The following is a 12,777-nucleotide window of genomic DNA, read 5'->3' on the forward strand; positions in this document are numbered from 1 at the left end:
TCCCTTATTTCTTTCTCACTGGGGAGGAAATGCTTCTAACTTGGTCTTTCTCCCAGAGCCACCGAGACGGCGAAACCTCCCGGATTCCTGGAGAACACCAATGAGGTGGAGTGGGGGGGCGGGGGCGGGATTTGAGGCACTTCCGGTGGGCTTTCTGGGGCTTGTGTTTGTCCTGAAGGTCTGGTGTTCTGCTCGTCTTCCCTCTTCCGGGTCGACCCCGCGGCTGAGTTCCGGTGTGCGGGTGGCGGGGGGGTCACGAGATGCGTCGTCAGCTCCGCGGCGTCTGGCCCCAGCCGGAAGTGGAGGGAAGCGCCCCGCTCCCGGTGCCCTCGGCCCCTGTCCAGCCCAGCTTTGTGCTTTGACTTAAACCTAATGACGGGACCCATTAGGAAAGGCATGGGGGGCAAAACGTACGACAGTAGCGTTTTTCTGCCCTTGTACAGAATCGTAGAATGACTTCACCAGTAAGGGCAGTTCTGGTGGCTCGGACCTAAGGAGAAAGGACATAACCCAGAGAAGGTCCAAAAAAGGAGATTACACAAATCAGAGCGACCACAGATCTGAACCTGTCAGATCACGTGTAGTAGAACCAAGAGACACTATTTGAAATCAGAATGACACAGGGAGAAAAAGTAAGGGTAGGAAAGTAAGGAAGTACCTACGGAGATAGAGAAAATGCAGCAGATAAAAAAATTAGGGATATTCAAGGATGAAGACCAAAATGGAGAAACTAGTGTGTTTTGGACTTGATGTCAGGGACAGTTTTACCTCTTTACATCTGTCTCTTGGTACCTCTGGGCATAATAAATCATGAGTTTGGTGCAGTATAGCAACTGGTTTGTTTTATCCTTGGCCAGAAATACTACAAGTACAGTATATATCACTGGTTGTGAGTGCGACCGGGAGAAAATAGGACTGTGTTAGCACAAAGCCATCAGTCAGTCTAGATAAGCAACCTTAAACCTTTGGGGTTATAATCTTGTTTCTAAGAGAAAAGAAGAGTTACATTTGTTGTGCATTTGATGATGTGTTTATTTCTGTGTTGAGTACTTTACCTGGTTTATCAACGTGCTCCTAATGCTGTAACAAAATGCTGCAGACGGGGTGGCTTAAGCAACAGAAGTTTATTTTCTTGCAGTTCTGGAGGCTGGAAATCAGAGATCCAGATGACAGCAGAGTTGGTTTCTACTGAGCCCTCTCCTTGGCTTGCTGACAGCTGCCTTGCTGTGCCCTCATATGGCCTTTCCTCTGTGTGTGTGCACTCCTGGTAGCTCTTCCTCCTCTTACAAGGACATCAGTCCTATAGATGAGGCCAACCCTATGACCTCATTTAACTTTACCCCCTTGTCTCCAAATGCAGTCACATTGGGGGTTAGGGCTTCAATATATGAATTTTGGGAGACACAATTCAGTCCTACTTAGGAGTGTACTTACAACGCACTGGCTTCCAGTGTATTTCCAATACATGTAGATTTACAATACAATATATTTATAATAACTACTTAGTAGTGTGTCCCAATTTTATTTTTTTAAAAGATTTTATTTATTTATTTATTGGACAGAGAGAGACAGCTGGAGAGGGAGAGAGAAGCAGGCTCCCCACTGAACAGGGAGCCCGACGTGGGACTCGACCCCAGGACCCTGGGATCATGACCTGAGCTGAAGCCAGAGGCTCAACGACTGAGCCACCCAGGCATCCCATGTGTGTCCCAATTTTAGAGTTGGGCAATCTGAGCTTCAGAAAATTAATAAATTTTCCATGGTCAGATAGGTAGTAAGGATCGGAGACAGAATTCGTCTGTCCAGTTCTGAAGCCTGAATTCTTTCTCAGCAGCATGTGGCATATCTTTTTTCTTATGTATTTGTATTTTTTTTTTTTTTAAAGATTTTATTTATTTGCCAGAGAGAGACACAGCGAGAGAGGGAACACAAGCTGGGGGAGTGGGAGAGGGAGAAGCAGGCTTCCCTCTGAGCAGGGAACCTGATGCGGGGCTCGATCCCAGGACCCTGGGATCATGACCTGAGCCGAAAGCAGACGCTTAATGGCTGAGCCACCCAGGCACCCCTCTGTGAGTATTTACACCCTGTTTATATGGTGCTTTAAATTCTATAATATTTAATATGGTCTTCAAAAGCTCTGCAGGGAAAGCAAGCAGTTCAGTCCTCATTTTACAGATGAAGAGATGGAGGCACAGGGATAGGACTTGACCATAACTTATCTCTGAAATGGAGCCTGGAGCCTCAGGTCTCCTCAGTCCTAACCTAGACAGTGCTCCACACTACAGTGAGAGAAAAGGCCTGTATCTGATGTCCTCACAGCTTTCTAATTCTTTCTGGCAGCAAATTGTGTGAGCTTCACTCCTCATTCCAGTGTCTTCCCAGATAAAGATTGGTGACTGGGATGTGCATATGTGTTCTCCCAAAGGGGTCAATGCAATTCCAAATTGTCCCTGGATGAATGGTGCTGGTGAGTTATGTGTACTAGTTATGTCATCATGAGAAAACACAAAAGAAGCAGGTATTTGATCCAGAAGGGGCAGGATTTTAGTAGAAAAGACCCATCGTGAACTGCCACAGCCCATGAGGATGGTGCTCGGGCAAACCTGTATCTTGGAATTTGGCCAAAGGTCAACTGTCACTAATCAGGAGACAAAAAGATCTTGATTGTAGGCAGAGGAAACCAAACAAAGCAATCAATCCTCAAGGACACAGAGATAAGACTTGGTCTCTCCTGTCCCTGTCTTAGCCAATTTGGATTCTTTTTTTTTAAAGATTTTATTTATTTGACAGAGAGAGACCCACAGCGAGAGAGGGAACACAACCGGAGGAGTGGGAGAGGGAGAAGCAGGCTTCCCGCGGAGCAGGGAGCCCGATGCGGGGCTCGATCCCAGGACCCTGGGATCATGACATGAGCCGAAGGCAGACGCTTAACGACTGAGCCACCCAGGCGCCCAGTCAATTTGGATTCTATTTCACAGGGTCTATCCTGCTCCCAGAGTTTATCACCAATCCCTAAAACTCACCCTCTACTGAAGTGGGCAAGCTGTTCCTGGTTTAAACTGCTGGTCTCAATATAGCTCACTGAAATTTTGCATGAGTACCTTTTGATTATTTTGCAGCTTTCAAATCTATCAGATGCTTGTTTCTTCTGCTTCCTTTTACACAATGGCTTGAGACCATGTTAGTTTTTAACTGTTGGTAGTACCTGATTTTGCTGTAGATGATATCCGTGAGTTTCCGTTTGGCTATCCTGGTTGCTCTGTTTTTAAGGAGGGACTTGGGGAGATTCAAAAACTATGCCCCTATCACTGCATTCTCTCGTGTCCCTTTGAGAGCAAGGGACCCCTTCACAAAAATATCCTGACAGTGTCCTACATATGCATCTCATTAGCAAGAATTATAACACGTGCCCATGCTTAAATAAACCCAGTGTGAGGATGGTGTTAAACCAGGATTAGCATCAAGATTCACTTCCTGGAATGAGAAGAGAAAAGGAAGAACACATAAGTACATAGATGGTGAGAAATCGAACCTGAATGGGGCTCTGCCTGAAAGGGAGAAGCAAGGCAGCAGCGGTGAAGATGGGGACAGATCTGAGTATAAGACTACGTATTAAGAGTACTATTTTTCTGGGGTGCCTGTGTGGCTCAGTTGTTAAGCGTCTGCCTTCGGCTCAGGTCATGGTCCCAGGGTCCTGGGATCAAGCCCTGCATTGGGCTTCCTGCTCCGAGGGAAGCCTGCTTCTCCCTCTCCCACTCCCCCTGCTTGTGTTCCCTCTCTCGCTGTGTCTCTGTCAAATAAATAAAATCTTAAAAAAAAAAAAAAGTACTATTTTTCAAAACTGACAGTAATATGCAGAAATATATTTTCACATCATTATTCTGGATACACATACATCCAATTCGTGTAAGTGGAACAAGTTTCCTGAAATGATACTACATAGGAAAATGAAACACAGTAAATTCCAAATATAATTTTATTAATATTTAAATACAATCTACTAAAAAAAAAAGCCCTTAAAAAGTACAAAACCAAAATTTCATGGAGATTGGATTTAATGTGAGGGGTGTGCTTGCCTGTTCATAAGTTCATTCCAGTCAGGAACACAGGAGGATAAGGCTACACGCATGTCAGGTGCACTGTTGAGCCTATTTCTTTTCTTTGTTTTTAATCTTGTCAAGATTGAAAATCCTAGTTCACACAAATAGGTAGTTGTGAATGGTAGTAACAACAATATACTCTTTCTACTTAGCAATGGAAATTCATCTTTAATCTTAATCCAAAATGCTGATAAACTTAACGTCTTGTAATAATTCTTTAGTGTGAATGATGAACTGAGCTGCAATAATTCATTCTCTTCTTCAGGCTCCAAGTTTAACTCAATGATTGATTCTGGGGTTTGAAAAACAAATGGATCTTTTATCCAAATATTTTCCTTTAATGATTCAAATTTCTCTTCTGGAAAGTAATGATGAAAGGTTTGAGACAAAGAAGTGAGATGCATCAGTATCTCTAATTTTATTTCTTTTAAGCAGTCTTCATTTATAATGTTCTCTTCAATGTGTTGCAACAAAGTTGGGAACATATAGTAGCTAGGGCGATTACTTTTAAGTCTTGCTTGCCACAACAATAATGTCCTTTGGAATCCTAGAATATGTTCAAGATACTGAAATACATCGTTTTTCCCCTGTACTTTCAAATTTAACTCATTAAGAATGCCAAAAACATCACTTAAATATGCCAGTTTTGTTACCCAAATGTCATCTTCAAAAACATTTGCCAAATGAGATTGCTTTTCAGTGAGAAAAATGTAAATCTCATTCCTGAGTTCATATAGTCTGTTCAGTACTTTTCCTTGAGACAACCAACGAACTTCTGTATGAAACAGTAAGTGGGTATGGTTAACTCCAATCTCTGAACAAAATATTTCAAGAAGTCGACTGTTCAGTGAGCTTCCTTTAATAAAATTAACAATTTTCACTGCATTTTTCAATACATCCATTAGACTTGGTGGAATTTCCTTGGACACCAAAGCTTCTCGATGAATAAAACAGTGATTCCAAAGAGCCCTATTACATGTTACTTCTAACAGTTTTTCAATAACCCTGCTATGTTTTCCAGTCATATTTGCTGCTCCATCACTTGAAATTCCTTTACAATTTTTCCAGTTTAATTTATATTGACCAACAATGCACTTTTCTAATTCAGTAAATAAAGCTAATCCAGTTATGTGTGAATTTAAACTTAAACAACACAACAGATCCTCTATAAAATCATCTTGCCACACATACCTGATGTAAACCAGGAGAGTTGGACAACTTGCAATATCGGTGCTCTCGTCAAGTTGGATTGCAAAATCTATCCCAGACTGTAGCCGCGCAATAAGCATCGCCTCTAAATGTTTTGCGATCGTACAGATTCGACGAGATATCGTATTGTCACTAAGGGGTATGGTTTTTAATTTATCAGCTGATTTATCATCAAAAACTGTCCGTACCATATCCATACATGCTGGAAGAATAATTTTTTCAGCAGCTGTGTGAGCCATTTTTTCTTTTGCTACTCGATACGCAACCAAGTATGATGATAACAAGGCCCTCTCATTCATGGTTGTAGACCGACTAAGAAATGGTGGGGATGATTCTATGCTGTTTCTTTCCCTTTGGAAATGGTCTTCCTCATCTTCATCTTCCTCCTCCACTTTCACGATCACTACGCCTTCCATCTCCTGGGTGGCCTGGGGAGACCAATCTGCGGTATGCCTTGACTCAGCAGTGTTCAGATTCAAAGAACTGGCTCACTTGATCCAAACAGGATCTGTCTGCAGGACTGTCCTTTTTGTCCTAGATGTTTTAGGAGACCAGTTTTTGCTATCCTGCAGAGTAGAAAAATTTAATAGCAGTATGAAAAAGTAACATTGTAGTGCAGTGCTAACACCTCATGTGAGTAGTCATGAAGACAATTCACTAAATCCAATGTCTTGGTATCTATGTGCAGACAGATTCAGTTCATTACATTATGTTTTTGTATATAGTTCATTTAATACCCACGGAAACCTTATGCAGTACATGATTACTCCGATTTTAAAAAGCTCAGAGAGGCACCTGGGTGGCTCAGACGGTTAAGCATCTGCCTTCGGCTCAGGTCATGATCCCGGGGTCCTGGGATCGAGCCCCTCATCGGGCTCCCTGCTCAGCCGGGAGCCTGCTTCTCCCCCCCCTCTGCTGCTCCCCCTGCTCATGCTCTCTCTCTCTGTATCTGTGTGTCTCGAATGAATAAAAAAATCTTTAAAAAAATAAAAATAAAAAGCTCAGAAAGATTAAATAATGTGTCTAACACCACAGTGTAGTAGATCCACTACTCAAACCCAAGTCTTAAGCCCAAGGTCCTAGCTGTGCTGCCACACTGTGAATCTAGTCACTATAAAAGAGTGATCTAGTCATTCTTAAAATGACCATCTGAGTAGGGTGTACAGGATGACCCACTGGGGCACAGGGAAAAAAAATAAAACCTGTATTTGTATTTAAAAAATACTGAAACCCACTTAACCTTTCCTGATAGCCCCCCCGCTTCGGTGCCCATCTCACAGCACTTATATTCTGTCACCATTTGTGTTGCTGAATTTCACCTTACAACTATTACATTTTCTTTGCTCATTTCTCTCCATGTTTAGTGATAGATCTTCTGAAAATCCCATCTGTCTGTGGTCTTTTAAGAGGAAGGAAAAGGCATCTCAGTCTTTGACATCTGGGTCAAAGTTTTAAAGGTGGGGAAGGGGGAATCGATCACATGTTCCTAGATGTGTTCCCTCATAGTGGGAGTATGAATCAAAATGAAGGGACACGGAGGAAGTGAAACTCAAAAGATACAGGGCCGAGGTCAGGGGCACAGTCACTCCTCCCTGACCTGTAGGCCTGCAAGGAGTGGTGGTGCTAATATTCTGGGCAAGGGCAGCTGAAAGACAGGGTTTTACTTTACATTACTTGAATGATCCCAGAACCCAGTCCTCTTTCAACTTTAGACTCACTGTTTCCATTCCTAGTTTGGTATATGTAATATTTTTATGGCTTTTACCCTGAAATTTCATTTGTAATGGTTTCATGCCTTATCTCAACTAGACTGTTCCTTTGTGCTTTTGCTCTTATCGTTGCCTGTAAGTCATTCTATGTAGTTCCTTGCAACTCATAGACATTTAAAAAACACTGGTTTGAATACAAGGTCAGTATTTGCTGCCCATTTTTAGAAAGATCAACAAATTTGTTATAAGTCTGGTATTTCAACATTTGGAAGGGCATGCCATTTATAAATTAAACTATAAAGTTATTTGTAAAACATCTGAGTAAGAACGGGAGGAATATTATAATAGCACAGATTTAAAGTACAGAAATAAATTATGTGTCCATGGTAAGTTATTTATCTCCCATTGCACTGTGTAACCAACCTACTTCTCCAGCAAATAGGTTTCATTGGTATGCTTTCAATGAATTCTCTGCAACTGATTAATTGCATACAGTCTTTTCAGCACTGATCTGTGTTGTGTTTTCGTGTTTGGTCCTTTGCCACTTTCTCTCAATAACAGAAGTATCTTTCTGGTGGCACTGCAGGAAACGGAGATGGGACATTAGGTTTGGCCCAGGTGGATTTTTCAGTTAAATTCACTTATCAATGAATTTCCAAGTTGGAAGGACCCTTTGAGATAATCTAATTTTACTTAGGACAAAATTGAGACCTGGTGATGTTCCGTCCAAGATCATCCTGCTAATCAGTGGCAGAGAGCGCACTGGAAATGGTCTCCTATTAGCCCAACACACTTTCCATTGCATCCTCACAAATCCCCTTCACCACTCACCGCTTGAGGTCAAGCACAATTACCTTGCACAACTGAAAAATCCACCTGATGTCTGAAATCAGACATTTAAAAATCAGAAAGTTCAGAAACTGCAAGGAAAAGAGTGAAGTGTATGTAATCTTTTCCTACTGCGTCCAAAATCACTTTATTCCCTAGTTTTCGAACACTAATCACCACCATTATTGGTGATGGGCTTGGGGGGTTGAGCACATGATCTGCAAACATTCATGAGGCTTAGCAAACTTGTCCCCTTAAAAAAAAAAGAAAAAGCCCGTGGAGCTTGGTGGGTCTTCCTCATTTTACATTTTTGGGTCCCTAAGAACTCAGGAAAAAAAGCCCTCACCAGAAGGAAAGCAAATGCGGACAACTGGGGAACACAGACATTAGCCCAGGGTCCTTTTGTCCGCTACCCCCGGAGTGAAAACCGAGGACAAGAGAGCCTAGGCGGGGCACGCAGTGGACTGCCTCTTCCCGGTCCCAGAGGCACCTCATCCTAGCCGGAAAACAAAACGCCGTTCCCTTTCCGCTTGGATCCGGGGCTGTTCTCTGCCGGGAGACTGCGCGTCCTCCGGCCGAGGCTGGGATGCAGGACGGGAACGTGGACCCTCCTCCTCCCGTCGGGGGCTGTCGTGGCGAGGGAAGTCGCGGAACTCGGCTCTACACATCCACCTCTTTCCCGCCCATCCTCCCTAGTCGGACCCACGTCTCACCGTGAACCCCGGAGAAGTCTGGGGGTGCTGGGACAGAAAAGGGAGGTGACTGGGATGGTCGAAAAGCAGCACGGAACCCTCCGCTCGCCACAACCCTCAGTGCGCGCGCACGTCTGTCTGGCTCGCAGAAGCCGGAAGTGCGACAACACCAGCCTTTCGGGGCCGCGCTGCCCTTCGAGGTTCTCTCTAGGAACGCGGGAGGACTGCAGCCTTGTTCTTCAATCGCCAGTCTGGCTTTGGGGATCTCTCACCTCAGCTCAGCTTTTCCCGCCTCGGAAAAGGAGGCTTAAGTTTCCTTTGATACCACCCCGCTCAAATACTTACACGTTTATTCATGGCAGTAATCATAAGAATTCTAGTTCTTATCAAACAATACTAGTGATGGTGTGTCTAAGAGGAACCGTAACAAAAATGCAGACTGAGGAATATCAAAGGCAAGAATGAATGGTTTCACAAAACCAAAGTGGCGGCTTCTCTGGGGACCCTGATTATGTACTGCCATTTGAATGGGCAGTATTTTCAAAAATTTCTTCTATGGGCAATAAACTTCTTTAGTACTAGATAGTGGTGAGATTCTGAGCTTGGCGAAAGTTACCAGGGAGTTTTCGGCCTCATAATAATGTAATTACTAGAGTAAGTTCAATTTTGCTGTCAAAATGTTAGCACAGTAGTTACGGCTTTTACCATTACTTGAGAAGATCAAGAAACCTCACCTTTTATAAAACCATAACCAAGACCTTGAAAGACTGACACACACACACTCGAAATTCCAAGACAAGTCTGAGCACAATGGAAAGCCCACCAGAGTTAGAGCCACATGCTACAGAGGCAACCAATGACCAGGTGATAGTCTGAGTAACCTTCCAAGCCCTAAATAATGTCCCATCCCCTATGAGGTTTGACCTTGGTGTGGTTGTCGCTGTTTTCTTTCTACTTCCCCATTGACTCTTCAATAAACCACTTGAGTAGATCTTTTCCTTCTTAATCACTGGCTGGCTCACTAAACTATGGTCCTCCTTGAAGACCTTGTAGTCCCAGAACTTCTTCCTCTACATACTTCCTCAAATTTCCTTCCAGTGTTCCAAGTCATCTCCAAGAGCCATTACATTGTTATGCGTTGTTTTTCTTGTCTAAACCCTGCCCTCGCCCTTTCATCCCTACCACCCGCCCCCCTTCATTCCTACATTAAAGTGCCTAAAAGGTTCAGGAAGGTAGGTTATTGAATGCAGATGGCCGGTATGTTTTTGTATTTATGTAGCGTGTGTGGCAGAGACTGTGGGGGGCCTTTATAATAACTCCATTCTTTGCCTGTTGATCTACTGGCACAAGGAACCTGAAGTGGCCTGGTGATATTCTCACTTTCCAGTTCACTGGAACACTTAATGTAGCTCCTAGAAGAAATGTTCTTCCTGCAAATCAGAACCACAACCCAGAAGACTCTGGGTTTGGAGATAAGAAGCACAAATTCCACAAGTGAGTTACTGCGTATGATAGTAATAGGGGCTGCTCCTGTTTCAACCCCTTGGTTCCTGTACCCACTTAGTCTTTCTATTGGAGACAAAATATCATATATATGTTATCGGTTCAATGAGTATCAGTGCAAATACTGTATACTAGAGGACAGCTCCCCAACTTTGCAGGTTGTAATTGAGCTGAGTCTTCAATATGCCATTCCACAGTTGTTGTTGTTGTTTTTTTAAGATTTTATTTATTTATTTGACAGAGAGAGAGCAGGAGAGCACAAGCAGGGGGACCTGCAGAGGGAGAGAGAGAAGCAAGCTCCCCACTGAGCAGGGAGCCCGACACGGGGCTCGATCCCAGAACCCTGGGATCATGACATGAGCCAAAGGTAGACCTAACCAATTAAGCCACCCAGGTGCCCCTGCCATTCCACAGTTCTATCGGATAGCTGCTTCTGGGTGATGAGTAAGCACCATGAATTCTGCGGTTACAAGCTCATTGTCAGACCTCCTTGACCATAAAGTGGGTTCCTTGATTTAAGGTGTGTCTAATGGATAAGGCATCCTATAAACCCTCAGATGATGGTGCCAGTGGAGATAAAGCAGTCAGGGAAAACAAACCCTTGTTTAGAGCCTGTGTCAATTCTGGTGTAATATTTTCTTTCTTTTGTAACTATCCATGCCTAGTGCAATGGTGGGCATATGGGAAAGATGAAGGAAGTGCTCAATCCCTTGGGAATAGTTGTTCATATAGTTTTTTCTTTGAAGCAATAGAGTATAAGATAAAAATGACAAACTTTATGAGTTGGCTAACTGTTGCCACCTATGTCATCTGAAGAACTGTTGAAAATTTTGCTCAAAAGCAAAATTAGTTTCTAACTACTTTTTGTTAGGGATGGATGCCTACTGAAGAGAAGTGGTTTTTTTTTTTTTTTTTTAAGATTTTATTTATTTAAAGACAGAGAAGAGAGAGAGCACGGAGGGAGGAGCAGAGGGAGAGGGACAAGCAGACTCTTCAACGTGCAGAGTCGGAGCCCACAACCCCAAGATCATGACCAGAGCTGAAACCAAGAGTCGGATGCTCAACTGACTGAGCCACATAGGCGCCCCGAGAAGTGGACTCTTAAATGAGTGCTCCTAAGGTACTCTCACTGGAGCAAACTGCCTGAGTCAGCTAAAACTTAAAACACAAATGCACCACTGGCACAGTTTGCTCACCTCTGCTGCGGAAATGCAGCAGTCTAATTGGTACGACTTGTGGGGAAATGGCAACTCAGGAAAAAACCCCAAACTCAGAGCGATCCTAGAATATCAGAAGAGCTATTAATGAAGAGGAGGAAGTAATGTGCCATCTACTGTCCCAGGGATCTCAACAGGAACAACAAACATCACCAGGGGGTATATTTTTGTTCAACACAAGAATAAGGTTCTAACTGGAGCGGTACAGCAAGCAGCTGACTAAGCAGTGCATCTTCTGTGATGCTGACTCCATTGTGCCGATACTGTAGACTAGAGATTGTGTCATAGTAGGAAGTTGCATTAGATCAATGACACTCAAGAAGGAAAGAAAGGGAAGGCATTTTAGAATCTCTGAGAGGCTGATGGAATTTGAAAAAGCATGTAGAATACTACACTTCTGATTTTTCTTATATTTAATTTGAAATGTCAAATGTCATTAAAGGATCATACTTGATTTGTAAACTTAAAGGACTAATATCTAAAGCCCCTTGCAAATCCAGTTTCACCACTAGACACCCATTCTGGAAGGATCTGGGAGGTCACAATGCCCTCAGGGCTTCTGTTCTAGCGCCTGTCCTCATGCTCCCTGCTTTACCTATCCGTTTCTGTAGGGTCCAGTCTTTCCACCAGGAACGCAGCTGTCTTCCACGATCAATTTCTCTGACCAACCCCAACTTCCTCAATGCCCTGTCCCTTCCTCCAAAACATTAATAGTTTCTGATCCCACGATTTTCTGTGGTCCTCCTACCACCCTCGCTTTAATCAGTGTGTTTTGGGGGTGCCTGGGGTGGCACAGTTAAGGGAGGGACTCTTGGTTTCAACTCAGGTCTGATGTCAGGGTCATGGGATCGAGCCCCACAGCAGGAGAGTCTGCTCAGTGCAGAGCCTGCTTGAGATTCTCTCTCTCTCCCTCTGCCCCTACCCCCATCTCTCTCTCTCAAATAAATCTTTTTTTATTTTTTATTTAAAAAAAAATTTTTTTTTTTTTTAGATTTTATTTGAGAGAGAGAGAGACAGAGACAGTGAGAGAGAGCACAAATGGGGAGGAGAGGGAGAAGCAGGCTCCCCACAGAGCAGGGAGCCCGATGCGGGACTCGATCCCAGGACGCTGGGATCATGACCTGAGCCGAAGGCAGATGCCCAACCGACCGAGCCACCCATGCGCCCTAAAATAAATAAATCTTAAAAAAACAATCAGTGTACTTTGCACCCCTGTGCTGTTTCCCCACCCGCTGACTTAAGGAAGTGGGACCAGGAGGTCCGCCACGCCTCCTCACCCCCGACACGCACCACGTGGGCTGGCCACCACCCAGCGGGGGCTCGAGGGTTGGCTGGAACCACGGAAGAGCCAGCGGGGCCGCTTTCCCAAATCCGGGGCTGTCGCGGTCATTACTGGTATACTGGCTACAGAGGCTGCCAGAGGGGTCAGCACCGAGGGAGGTCAGACCCAGAGAAGTACACGGAAAAAAAAAAAGAAAAAAAAAAGCACGAGACCCTCGCGGTACGGGACCCTCATCCG

At 44.0% G+C, this 12,777-nt stretch overlaps 1 protein-coding gene across 2 annotated transcripts; it reads right to left on the minus strand.

Moving 5' to 3' along the window:
• Positions 1 to 3,842: 3,842 nt before the first annotated feature.
• Positions 3,843 to 12,745, minus strand: FAM200A (family with sequence similarity 200 member A). 2 transcript variants are annotated; one of them, XM_036064810.2, is made up of 2 exons: positions 12,549 to 12,745; positions 3,843 to 5,875 (listed from the first exon to the last, which is right to left on the minus strand). In XM_036064810.2, exon 2 carries the CDS (start codon positions 5,723 to 5,725, stop codon positions 4,055 to 4,057), a length of 1,671 nt encoding a protein of 556 aa, XP_035920703.2. In that variant the 5' UTR covers positions 5,726 to 5,875; positions 12,549 to 12,745; the 3' UTR covers positions 3,843 to 4,054. The 2 variants fall into 2 exon arrangements, with proteins under 2 accessions (XP_035920703.2, XP_035920701.2); XM_036064808.2 differs by lacking the exon at positions 12,549 to 12,745 and adding an exon at positions 8,560 to 8,688.
• Positions 12,746 to 12,777: the final 32 nt, after the last annotated feature.

This window comes from Halichoerus grypus, chromosome 6, assembly GCF_964656455.1.
Source record: "Halichoerus grypus chromosome 6, mHalGry1.hap1.1, whole genome shotgun sequence".
Classification (NCBI taxonomy): Eukaryota; Metazoa; Chordata; class Mammalia; order Carnivora; family Phocidae; genus Halichoerus; species Halichoerus grypus.